General features: G+C 45.5%; 1 protein-coding gene across 2 annotated transcripts in view; it reads left to right on the top strand.

Annotated features, from left to right (window-relative positions):
- The window catches only part of MGAM (maltase-glucoamylase), a 69,237-nt gene that overhangs the window by 41,978 nt on the left and 14,779 nt on the right, over positions 1-12,480 (top strand). For both annotated transcript variants that reach the window (XM_039860600.1, XM_039860599.1), the window contains exons 27-40: positions 293-447; positions 1,533-1,701; positions 1,963-2,059; positions 2,847-2,959; positions 3,625-3,750; positions 4,934-5,062; positions 5,341-5,451; positions 5,760-5,822; positions 8,899-9,033; positions 9,467-9,554; positions 10,348-10,486; positions 11,323-11,456; positions 11,569-11,603; positions 11,697-11,813. In XM_039860600.1, coding sequence (XP_039716534.1) covers positions 293-447; positions 1,533-1,701; positions 1,963-2,059; positions 2,847-2,959; positions 3,625-3,750; positions 4,934-5,062; positions 5,341-5,451; positions 5,760-5,822; positions 8,899-9,033; positions 9,467-9,554; positions 10,348-10,486; positions 11,323-11,456; positions 11,569-11,603; positions 11,697-11,813 — 1,611 coding nt within the window. The remainder of the gene's footprint in view (positions 1-292; positions 448-1,532; positions 1,702-1,962; positions 2,060-2,846; positions 2,960-3,624; positions 3,751-4,933; positions 5,063-5,340; positions 5,452-5,759; positions 5,823-8,898; positions 9,034-9,466; positions 9,555-10,347; positions 10,487-11,322; positions 11,457-11,568; positions 11,604-11,696; positions 11,814-12,480) is intronic.

Raw genomic sequence — 12,480 nt, 5'->3', positions numbered from 1 at the left:
ATAATATATTCATAAAACTGATTGCAGACTGATTTTCTAAGTTGCACCAATGTCAAAGTAAATGTGATACCGTAATAGGGGCCTTAAAAATGAATGAGGTAGGACAGACTCAGATCAGGCGTTCAGTCTGACATCATTCTTTATATGTAAATTAAATCCATGGTGTTACAAGCTTAAAGATGAGGGAAAGAAATAATCACTCAGCCTCTTTGTCAAAGACATCAAGGCCCTGCTAAGGGTGTAGGTCTTAAGAGTGTTATACTAACCTAGAGCCTGTTTCCTCTGTCCCTAGATTTACGACCCCAGCAACAATCGGTATGAAGTCCCAGTCCCTCTCAACGTACCCAGGGTTCCATCCAGCACCTCCGAGGGCCAACTCTATGATGTCCTCATTAAGAAGAATCCATTTGGGATTGAAATCCGCCGGAAGAGTACGGGCACCGCAATGTAAATGGCCCCGGTTGGGGTGGGAATCAATGGTCCCTGCACGGCCATTGCTCGGCCCATTGTCCTTGGAGGTGCCCTGGTCAAAGCATCACACTATCCATTTCCAGATTCATGAATAAGTTATTTCCTTTGGGTCTGTTCTGTCAAGAAATCTTTAGCCCTGTGGGAATAATTCCTGGGGTAGTCGCATGTACTTAGGGATTCACTCAACAAGTGTTTGTCGAATGCCTGTATTATGTGGTTATAGAAGATGAAGTCTCTCTTAGGATAAAAGAATTATAATAATGAGTAAATAGCAAAGAGGATTTAAGTTGAAATATAAATAAAGATGGTCAGAGAGTGAGAGTTGTTATGGAGGAGAAAGAGCAGGTGGTTGAGAGTTGCGGGAGACTGTTACTTTGTGTGCTGTGGTCAGTCGGTCTCTCCAAGGAGGTGGCATTGGAAATAGGTCCCGGGCGAGGAGAAGGAGCTTCCTGTGTGGAGGTTGTAAGAGGGGTGGGGCTGGGAGAATTGAGAGAGAGAAGAACACTTATTTTAGGCAGGTGGACTAGAGTGTGCACGGGCACGAATCAGGAGCAAACTTGCATATTAAAGGGGGAAAGATGTCGGACGTGGGGGAGCAGCATAGTAAGTGGGGAGGAGGGTGATGGAAGAGGCGACGCTGGTGGGTTTGGCCTTGAAGGCGTCATGAGGGGTCACTGAAGAATTATAAACAAGGTAATGACATGACATGAGGTAACTTTAAAAAATATCCCTCTGGCAGCTTTGTAGCGAATGGACGGTAGGGAGCAAGAGCGGAATCTGGGGCTGGCAGGGGTCGTAGCTGCCGAGGTGGTACAGTGCTTAGATGGAGCATGCTGGAGGCAGTGACAGAGGAGAACAGAGGGCAAAGCTGGCTCCCAGGCTTTTAGCAAAGGCGCCTATGATGATGTTACTCACGTTAGACTTTGCGTCTCATTTGGAAGATGAACAGGGCTCTGGGTGCAGGCGAGGGAATCCATAGTTCTGTTGTCCTTGAAAACTCAGCTGCTTGAAGCCAATGGCACAGCCCATTTCCCCCCCAATTACACCCTTCCACGCTGCAGTTGGGATTCTCAGCTCCTTGGCTTCACGTTCAACGACATGTTCATCCGCATCTCCACCCGCCTTCCCTCCCGGCACATCTATGGCTTTGGAGAAACCGAGCACACAGCATACCGACGGGACTTGAACTGGCACACGTGGGGCATGTTTTCCCGAGACCAGCCCCCGGGGGTAAGGCAGCGCGTCCGGGGTCTGTGTCACCGCCCCTCCCAACCCACACCGTGAGCCCTCGCTGCTTCCCCTCCCCTGCCTCCTCTTGGGTGGCCCCACTTCGCTTTTAGACAAGTGGGCCAGTTTTCAGGCTCCTTCGTTTCTCGTGCATTTATTTCATAGAGGAGACCAGACACATCTTATCGATCAATTTTTGTCGAGTTGCTTTCTCAGCCACAATGTCTTTCAACCTCCTACCACTTCTTCCCATGACTCTCCCAGTACAAGAAAAATTCCTACGGCGTCCACCCCTACTACCTGGCACTGGAGGAGGATGGCAGTGCCCACGGAGTGCTCCTGCTGAACAGCAATGCCATGGGTGAGACGATCCAGCACCCCCTTAGTTGTGTGAACCAGTCATTCCTGAGGATCTTCATTATTATCTTGTGGGTAGTCTTTCCCCCCTTTTTATTTCTGTTTAGCCTTTCTGTTTATTTCCATCCAGTAACATGTGGCAACAAGAATTAACTCTTATTCGGCAAAATTCATGTAAGAGGACATAGCAAAATCAAGCAGGTCTCAAATATCCTGGCAGTCAGCCAGTGAGAGCCGTCTGTACAGTCTGAGTTAGTGATGAAGCTATGGGTCAGAACACTCACTCTGGGGTATGAGGAGGTGAAGGAAATTTGTATGGTATATGGGAAAAGAGGTGGAAAATCAGGAAGTGGAGGAAAAAGCATGCATGTGAAAGTGGTGACATCTGAGTAAGGTCTGTACCTGTGTCGATGGTCCTGTATCAGTGGCAGTCTCTTGGATTTGACCACGTACAGTGGTTATTATGTAAGATGTTATCAGTGGGGGGAGCTGAGTAAAATGTACGAGGGGATCCTTGGTACTATTTTTGCAACTTCTCGTCATTAGTAAACTATTCTAAAATAAAAGTTATGATAATTAAAAAGAGCATAATTACAAAACATATAACAAGATAATAAAGCACAGCAAAGGGGAAAAATCCAGAGATGGGACCTTAACTTCATCAATTTCGTGTAGATTTAGTACAAAACACTTTCCATATGGAGGCACAGGAAGAGGGAGAAGGTTTGCATTTCAGGGATAATTCCTCACATTAAAGGGCTCTTGATTGATTTATTTTCCCGCATTTTCAGATGTGACATTCCAGCCCAAGCCTGCCCTGACATACCGTACCACAGGAGGAGTTCTGGACTTTTATGTGTTCTTGGGGCCAACTCCAGAGCTTGTCACTCAGCAGTACACTGAGGTAGGAGGACATTCAGTTGGTTACCAAGTATTTATACGGTATATTCTGTGTTCCAAACCCACGTTTATTAGTATAGTTCTCAGATGAGAGCTGGAATTGTTGGTCTTACTGGGGGACAGGAAGATTACAGAATAAGGAAGAATAAATACATCCCAGTCATCATTAAATTTATAGTCTCTCAAAGCACTGCAGGATAGCAGAATGAATAGTGGTGCCTTTGGTGGTCGTGGCAGTGGCAATGGTGATGGTGGTGATGGTGGTGATGGTGCACCAAGTACTATTATTATCCCCAATCTACAAGTGAAAAAATCGATGCACAAGAGGTTATTTAATGTTTTGCCCAGGGTCACATAGCCATCGGGGATGGGAGCTTGCATGGTAACCCAGGCATTTTGCCTCTAGGTTCCATGTTCTTTACCAGTAAGCTAGACTGCTTCTAAGAGTCAGAGTAAACTGATTTTCCAAAACCCTTGGGGAAGGAGGTCAAGTCTAGCAGGAAGCTTTCTCCCAGGTATCCCTGTGGCTCTGTACCTTCTCAGTTTCTCTCTGGCTTTGAATTTGTTGGTTGTCTAACTTGGGGCATAGGAAAAGTATTTTTATTACTCTGTACAACTTCCATTCTGATTCCCCTTATTAACGACTAATGTTTTGTGTCTGTTTTCTAGTTGATTGGTCGTCCAGTGATGGTCCCTTACTGGGCCTTAGGGTTCCAACTGTGTCGCTATGGATACCAGAATGACTCTGAGATTGCCAGCTTGTATGACGAGATGGTGGCTGCTCAGATCCCCTATGTATGTCCTCGATCTGGAGTGTATCGGTTCTGGGACCTCATAGCCAGCCCCCGCTGTCTCTGTATCTGGATGTGTTTGTCTGATTTTTTTGTGGGGCTCTATAAAGTTACAAAGTGCTTTCTTATACAATATCACACTGACCTCATCCCAGCCCAGCAGTACAGGTGGGGATCATGGTCTGCATCTTAGAGTCACAGCGATCTACAGGAGGAGGAGGACATCGGGCCAGCTCCAGGGCTCTTTCTGCTGGAGCATACTCCCATGTCTTTGACATGACTTCAGAACGCTTAGTCAAAACCATACTTGGTTCCATAAGAATAAGAGGTTCCGCAAACAGTAGTATTGTTTAATTAAAAAAAAAAAATCAGTCCAAATTCAGACAGACCATGGTGTGTGTAGACATAGCTCCACTTCCAACCCTTTGCTGGCACCGCAGCGCGGTGCTAATCCCGAGTGGAATGTAGGGGTGTGGGGACTGGTTTCCAGAGGAAATGCCTATGGAAGCAAACCCTGTCCTGTCCTTCACTGGACCACAAGAGGGGTCCAATAATCAGAGATTGATCCTGTGAGTCATTTACATATTTTATTCTGTTTATGTTTCTGTTGTTTACAATTGTTTCTACTGACAGAAAGTATAGCCTGGAATATTTCATCCTTAGCAAGAAAGCTGTGTTTAACAACCCTCGGGACTGGAGAGTCCAAAGCAATTGCACGTTTTGGTTTGGTTTGGTTTCGGTAGATTTACCGCCTGTGTTGCGGTAGTCTTAGGTAATTTACATTATGCTGTTTTCCGCTGTGAGCAGGGGCAGCAGGTGTTACCACAGTCACGTCTTACGTTCGCCGTCTACAAGGCCCTCTTTTATCCCCTATTTCCATCTGTCCTCACGACAGCCCTGCCAGACAGACATTATCAGCCTATATTTTGCTAATTTCGTTTTTTTTCTATTTTATGAAGGAAAATTAGAAAGTTAGGTAAATTTCCCTGAACCTAGTACCTACCAGATAACAGCTGGGATTTGAAAGAATTACAAAGAAGATGTCTGCAGTTCACCACCAGTCGGGCTGGTGGGGTGGGAGTGAAGTGGGGTGGGGTGTGAGAGGTGGGGCAGGGTGGTGTTCTCCCTCGGGAAGCTGCTGGACTCCCGTGACAGCAGTCACTCGGTGTCCTTGTGTGTTCTCCCAGGACGTGCAGTACTCGGACATCGACTACATGGAGCGACAGCTGGACTTCACCCTCAGCCCCAAGTTCGCTGGGTTTCCAGCCCTGATCGCTCGCATGAAGGCCGACGGGATGCGGGTCATCCTCATTCTGGTTCGTCCCCCTGTGAATGGCGCGTCTGTTTGGGACAGCGAATGGGCTTGGGTGGAGAAAACCTCGCATGATAAACTGCGTTTCCTTCCTTGCGAAGCTCAAGTTCAAGAAGAAAAGTATATTTCCCAGAATTCACAGAAGCTCTACAGTTCAGGTGGAAGCTAGAACCTTCCTTCCCTTTTCGAAGAGTTCTTTTTGTCCTCATTTGTTTTGCTTTTTTTTGTCCCCTGTCATTCTCTGGCTTGGGTTTGCTCGCCTGACCTGTGCTTTGATCTTAGGACCCGGCCATTTCCGGAAACGAGACCCAGCCCTACCTTGCGTTCACTCGGGGTGTGGAGGGTGACGTCTTCATCAAAGCCCCGGCTGGCGGAGGCATCGTCTGGGGAAAGGTCTGATCCCACCCGAGTGGTGACCCGCTGGTCCCCAGGCTGGGGATGGGCAAGTGTTAGGGGGGTTCGTGTGTGTTATTTTCCGGTCTGTTCCGTGCGGGCTCTGAGGTCAGATGCTCACATGTTCTCCGTATCTGTTAACACAGTTAAGGAAGTTTTAAGGAATGTAGGTGCATTTGTGGGATCTACTTTTCTCTAGATCAGTCCTACGTGAAAGTCACCCCTAAAACCGTGGTTTGTAGTGTCTTAGGAAATACTGTGTAAGAAATTATCTAGTTCACCGCTTTTGAACAATTTTCTCTCCTCAGGTCTGGCCCGATTTTCCTGACGTCGTGATAAATGGGTCTCTAGACTGGGAGAGCCAGGTGGAGGTAAAGTGGCCTTTGTGGGTGGGAGAAGTCGGGGTTACTGGGAAGGCGCAGCCACACTCAGCACGCTGGGCAGCCCCGTGTCATGGGCAAGGGTGTGGACACACTTAAGGACTATGTCCTGTGTGGTCATCTCTGTGCCAGTTACTTTCCATGTAATATTTCACTCCCAATTGAGAGATAGATGTTATTATCTTCAGCATAACCAAGACTCAATGAGCTTACCATTCTGGTCTCAGTTTTAGGTGACAGTGTTGAGGCTTTGAGATTCCAAAGACCCGTGAAATTTCCACTGGATGATGCCTCGAGGAATTTATCTTTTCTTGAAATCAGTATATTTGTTGTTCTTTTTGTTGTTGTTATTGCTTTGAGTAGCCCTTCTATTTATTTATTTATTTTTGAATATCCCTTTTAAACAGACTCTCCCTCTGCCCATCTTTAGTGGTTGGGCCTTTTTCTCTGCGCATCCTTTTCCTGTGGACTAACCCCCTTCCTTTCTTGGGGTTCTCAGCTTTGCTCTTACCTCTCAGTTTCCAGGCTTAGTTAAAGCTCACTCTCTCCCGGGAACAGGTTTCCACTTGTAATGAATCTCAGATAAGGAGTCAAGGGAGAGGACGAGCTTCCTGTTCTCCCTATTACTTCTCACAGATCACTTGAAGTTTGGTGGTCCACATGTACTCAGGAATCTGCCAGGCCAGAGAAGTTCAGGGTTACGGGCTCCTTGACTTTTATTTACTTTCTTCTTAGTCTATCCCCACTAGCTTAGTTGAAATATAATTGACAAATAAAATTTTATATATTTAAAGTACACAATGTGATGATCTGATATACATACATATCATGAAATGATTACCACAATTAAGTTGACGCATCTGTCACCTCGTATCATATCACCATTTGTGTGTGCGTGTGTGTGTGTGTGTGGTGGGGGGGGCGTGTGAGAATACTTAAAATCTACTCTCTTAGTAACTTTTAACTGTATGATACAGTGTTATGAACTATGGTCGCCATGCTGTACATTACATCCCGAGAACTTATTCATCTCACAGATGAAGGCTCGCACCCTTTACCAGCATTTTCCCATTTCCCCCACTGCCTGGCTCCTGGTAACCACCATCCTATTGTCTGTTCCTATGAGTTCAACTTGTTTTTAAGATTCTACATATAAGTGGGATCATCCAGTATTTGTCTTTGTCTGGCTTATTTTACTTAGCATAATGTCTTCTAAGTTCATCCATGTAGTCACAAACGGCAAGATTTTCTTCTTTATAGCTGAATATTCTTTGTGTGTATATATATGTGTGTATCATATTTTCTTTATCCATTCATTCGTCGATGGACACTGAGGTTGTTTCCATATCTTGGCTATCATATAGTCCGACGATGAAAACAGGAGTGCAGAGATATCTCTTCAAGATCATTGATTTTATTTCCTTCGGGATATATATGCAGAAGTGGCATTGCCGGCTCATATGGTAGCTCTACTTCACTATTTTCAGGAACCTCCACACTGTTTTCCATAGCGGCTGTACCAGTTTACATTCTCACCAGCAGTGTACGAGGGGTCACTTCAATCCTCATTCTCACTAACACTTGTAATCTCTTGTCTTTCTGACAAAAGCCATCCTAACAGGTGTGAGATAATATTTCATTGTTATTTTGGTTTGCATTTCCTTAATGATGGGTGATGTCGAGTATCTTTTCATGTACCTCTTGGCCATTTATATGTCTCCTTCGGAAATATGTCTATTCAGGTCCTTTGTCTATCTTTTAAGCAGTTTATTATTATTATTTTTTAAATGACTCAGACATTGCTGGTATTGATCTGTTTATTCTAATCCTCTATCTCCCTCCCTTCCCCCAACTTGCTTGACCTGGAGATCTCCATTTTCAGTAAAAGGTTTTCTTCTTCTTTTTTTATGTTTATACCTCTATTTTTTAATCGAAAAAGGCATTCCTAGCATGCCTTCCTTGCAAGATTTTCCTGAAGCGGCTCACTACCCTTTCATCTCTCCGTGAGCCAAACCCTGTATACCAATCTGTTTCTGTTTTCTTCTTTGTGGTCCTTTTTTGCCTTCTATCCAGACATAGGGTTTCCTCCTTGCCTTTGTCTATTGTATATAAGAGCTGGAGGTTCCCTAGACCAAGTCTCTTTTCTGTTGTCCCCCCTGCCCGAGCCCCCAGCATTATTTTTAACTCTTATATTGAGCTCATGAACATACAAGAACCTATTTGCTGAGATGTACAAAGGACTATAAAGTTCCATCATAAGCAACATGGCCTGTATAGAAATGTGTGAATATTTGCTGCTGCTAAGTGGCGTGAGTTCACAGTTATGCACTGAGGTTTTACTTTATGCCAGGTTCTAAGCTAAGCACTGTGGGGGAATACAGAGATTGACAGAAGAACATTAAACAAGGTCCTTGCTCTCAGAAAGCTTGCAATACATTTAAAGAATTATACCAACGGTCTGTTTTCAAGGTTAAAATAAAGACATGACTTTTATTATTTGAGGAAATTAAAGGGAGGAGGAGTTGAAACTTCCTCCTTAAGTCCTCCCAATTTATTTGACAGTTTTCAAGTGATTCTGAAACCATGGAAAACACAGATGCATAGTAGTCTAATAAAACAAAGTGCAGCCTTATCTCTCACCCGCTTCCTCCAGTGGGAATGAGAGAGGAGAGAATCACCGGGACGTTTCCTTCCAGCCCGTTGACAAGGCATCTGACGCCTGCCCCTTTCAGGAATAGTTTCTCCCTGGCTCATGCTTCATCTTTGAGGAGTGTTAGGAAATTGCAGGACGGAAGTGACAGTTGGGCATCTGATACATGCGATAATGATCCACTGTTCGTGTGGATATGGAGAGGAAATCAATCTATGGATTCTTTCCAAGTGCTAAGAAGCGTCTGCTTTGTGCTAACTTCTCTTCTTTGCACAATTGCGTTTCAAATAGGCCAAGAGCATAGGCTGTGTTTGGATTATCTGTCACCATGCAGTGCAAGGCGTTGCATGAGTTAAACTCTCAGTAAAGCCTGTTTGCTGTCTATTTGAGACGAAAAATTATATTTAATTTTTACAGCGATACCGAGCTTATGTGGCCTTCCCAGACTTTTTCCGTAATTCAACTGCCACCTGGTGGAAGAGGGAGTTGAGAGAACTATACACCAATCCCTGGGAGCAGGAGAAGAGTTTGAAGTTTGATGGCATATGGATTGTGAGTGTGTGTGTTTGTGTCTGTGTACATGTCGATAGGTGTGTGTCCATCTTGGTGTGTCTAAGCATATCTGTCACGGACCTTTAATCAAGAGAGATAATAATTGCCCTAGAAAGACTTTGGATGTATCGGACTGCAGTTCCTCCTCTCAGGAGACCTTGTACTTTTTACCTCATTTCCTGCTATAAAACCCCAAGGGGATTACTAGGAATTTCTTGGAACTGAGCCTTGCTTCAGGCCCTGAGGGGGAATTTTTAAACACTCCTCCAGCCAGTCATTCCCCAGGGCTTAACTGATCATTCCAGTCAATTCTCAGCTGGATTTGATGAGTCTCCCTGAGTGGTGAATGATTTATTTCTCACTTCCTGCTCTTTGAGTTGACAGCATGTAATTAATTTTTAAAAGTCAGTTGTGTCTGTGTTTGACGTTCTAGGATATGAATGAACCGGCAAGCTTTGTGAATGGGGCAGTTCCTCCAGGCTGCAAGGACACCACCCTGAACCGCCCCCCCTACATGCCGCGTAAGGACCCGGGCCACCTCTGCCTGCAGAGCTATGGCCACAGGGAGCGACCCCTGCAAGAGGCCCAGGGCCAGGGGTTTGTCCTGACCTCTCAGGGCCCATCCTCTGTGGTGCTTTGGTTTTGGCAGGCAGGGGGCGCCAAAGATAGACACACTTCAAGCACTTTACCCACTTGAGTGTGTGCAAGTCACTGGCCCCATAGGATGGATTTCTCAAATTTGTTCAGAAAACATTTAACGATGGTTGTGTTTCCAGAGGGTTCTGCAGCTAATTCTTTACCTGTTCGGGCTTCTGTTAATTCCCTCACGGGACCTCACTGACCAGTGGAGGGAAGGCAGTGGCTTCCCCTCATCATGGAGTCGATGGACTTTGGCATTACACTTGTAATCATACCTTGGCTCCAGAAATGATCCCTCTGTGAATTATGTGACCTTCAACAGATGACTTGGACGTTCACAAATCTCAGGTTTTTTAAAGGAGGATAACGATATCTTCTTCATAGGATTATGATGAGAATTACATGAAATAATTAAGACGTTGAAAGCCTCGGCCGGAGCCTGTCACATCGCGTTTGACAGCTCCGTGTGCTCCCCCGTGCCGCTGGCTTTCTCCTGGAGAATCCCCCGTTGAAAACACCTGTGGGTGCCAGTGCAGCTCACAGAGCTGAGCACGTCCCCAAGGGAAGGCGAGGAAATCAAGTTAGTCTTACGATCCAGAGTCCAACCCCTTGAACAGAGGTCAGGGATAAATGGGGTAAGAAGTGGCTTTCGCGTCGCTTGATCTTCCCCCTCAGATCTGGAGTCCAGGGACAAGGGTCTAAGCAGCAAGACCCTGTGCATGGAGAGCGAGCAGATCCTGGCGGACGGCTCCCGGGTGCGGCACTACGACGTGCACAGCCTGTACGGGTGGTCCCAGACGCGGCCCACCTACGAGTGAGTCATCATCTCTCTCCTGTCACACGGCCCTCGGAAACAGCCGGTGGCTCCTGGAGCGACCCTGCTTTTCCTCTCATTCCTTCTTCCAAGGGTTAAGCAGATTTTAATTACAGCTCTGTAGCAGTTCTTATTTATTAAATAAATACTCATGACCAAGGAGCCAGGCCCCATGATATCGGTTGACAGGACAGGTTTAGACAAGGCCTGGTCCTGCCAGTGTGAGACTCGTAGCCCCGGTGGAGGAGACACAGGCCATTATCACGCGGTGCAGCTGATGCTGTAACAACTTGACTTATAAGAGGCAAAGAGAGTGCAGAGGACTGGACAGTGACTTTATTTTAAAAGTAACTCATCTCTTTGGGGATTTTTTTTTTTCTTTTTTTGGTCATTCTTGTTGGGTAGCCAACTGGTGTTCTACTGAATTAGCACTGTCCCATTTTGTGAGCTTCGTCAATGAATAAGAATTACCCTAAGGAAAACCTTATAAAGAAATTCACCTTCTTCTTCCCCAAATATATGAAGCTAAGTACTGAGTAAAGACACAGTAAGATTTGGGTGATTATTATTCTTAGGTGACCCAGTGAGTTTATCACATGGTGAAGGTCTTTGTAAAACACTGTAAACATTCTAAAAGTGTAACTGTTATAATTCTCTGCATCATCTGGGGTCATTCTGTAGGGACCTCATTATAGCTCAGATTTCCATATTCCCTCCAGTAACACAGGAGACATTTTGTCACCATGCCCTAAGACCAGACGTTCTGGGAGGTGAAGCTCTGTGGTGTTTCCTCCGCTGTCCTAATCTCAGTCACCTTCTTGTTCCCCTCCAACCAGAGCTGTGCAAGAGGTGACAGGACAGCGAGGGGTTGTCATCACCCGCTCCACGTTCCCCTCTTCTGGCCGCTGGGGAGGACACTGGCTGGGAGACAACACGGCCGCGTGGGACCAGCTGAGGAAATCTATCATTGGTGTGTGGGCTTAACCCCAGGGGCCTCTGCTAGTGGGGAGGGGTTCACTGCGGAGTGGGGAGGAAACAGGTCACAAGTGGCTTATCTCACACAACTGTGGTTCTCATTGCAGGCATGATGGAGTTCAGCCTCTTTGGCATATCCTATGTAAGTGTCCCTTAGATCTCTCCTAATCCCCAAGTAGATGATGAGAGCTCTCAGAAACCTTCAACGGGTTTATCTTATTCCACCTTGATTCAGACAGGAGCAGATATTTGCGGGTTCTTTCAAGATGCCGAATATGAGATGTGTGTTCGCTGGATGCAACTGGGGGCCTTCTACCCCTTTGCGAGGAACCACAACACCATTGGAACAAGGGTAGGACAAGGATGTCACTAGGAGCACAGCCTCCAATTTTGATCTATAATTAAGGCAGTAAATATTCCACAGGTGCATCTTTAAAATCATTAAACCCTCATGTTTCTTCTTTGTGATAGATTTATATACTGTGAAATAATTACTACAGCAGGGTTGGTTGACACCTCCGTCACCTCAGATAATTACTATTTCTTTCTTGCGGTGGGGACATTTAATATCTACTCTCTTAGCCCCTTTCAGATATACAATACAGTATTGTTAACTATACTCACCGTGCTGCACCTTACATCCCCAGATCATATTTGCCTTATAACTAGGAGTTCGTATCCTTTGACTGACATCTTCGTATTTCCCTTAGCCCCCAGCCCAGATAACCACCATGCTACTCTTTCTATGAGTTCCACATTTTAAGATTCCTTTTTAGATTCCTCTATTTTAGAGAAATGCGATCATACAGTATTTGTCTTTCTCTGTCTGACCTATTTCATTTAGCACAACGCCATAAAGCTCCTTCCATGTTGCTGAAAATGGCAAAATTTCCTTCCCTCTGTTGCTGAAAAATATTCCGTTGTATATATACAGTCGTCATTCACTCATCCATCCACGGACATTTAGGTTATTTCCGTATCTTGGCTGTCGTGACTAGTGCTGCAGCGAACATGGAAGT

The sequence above is a fragment of the Pteropus medius genome, unplaced genomic scaffold (assembly GCF_902729225.1).
Source record: "Pteropus medius unplaced genomic scaffold, Ma_sr-lr_union100, whole genome shotgun sequence".
NCBI classification, from domain to species: Eukaryota; Metazoa; Chordata; class Mammalia; order Chiroptera; family Pteropodidae; genus Pteropus; species Pteropus medius.
Note: the sequence above shows the minus strand (reverse complement) of the source record. Positions and strands in the feature narration are given on the sequence as shown.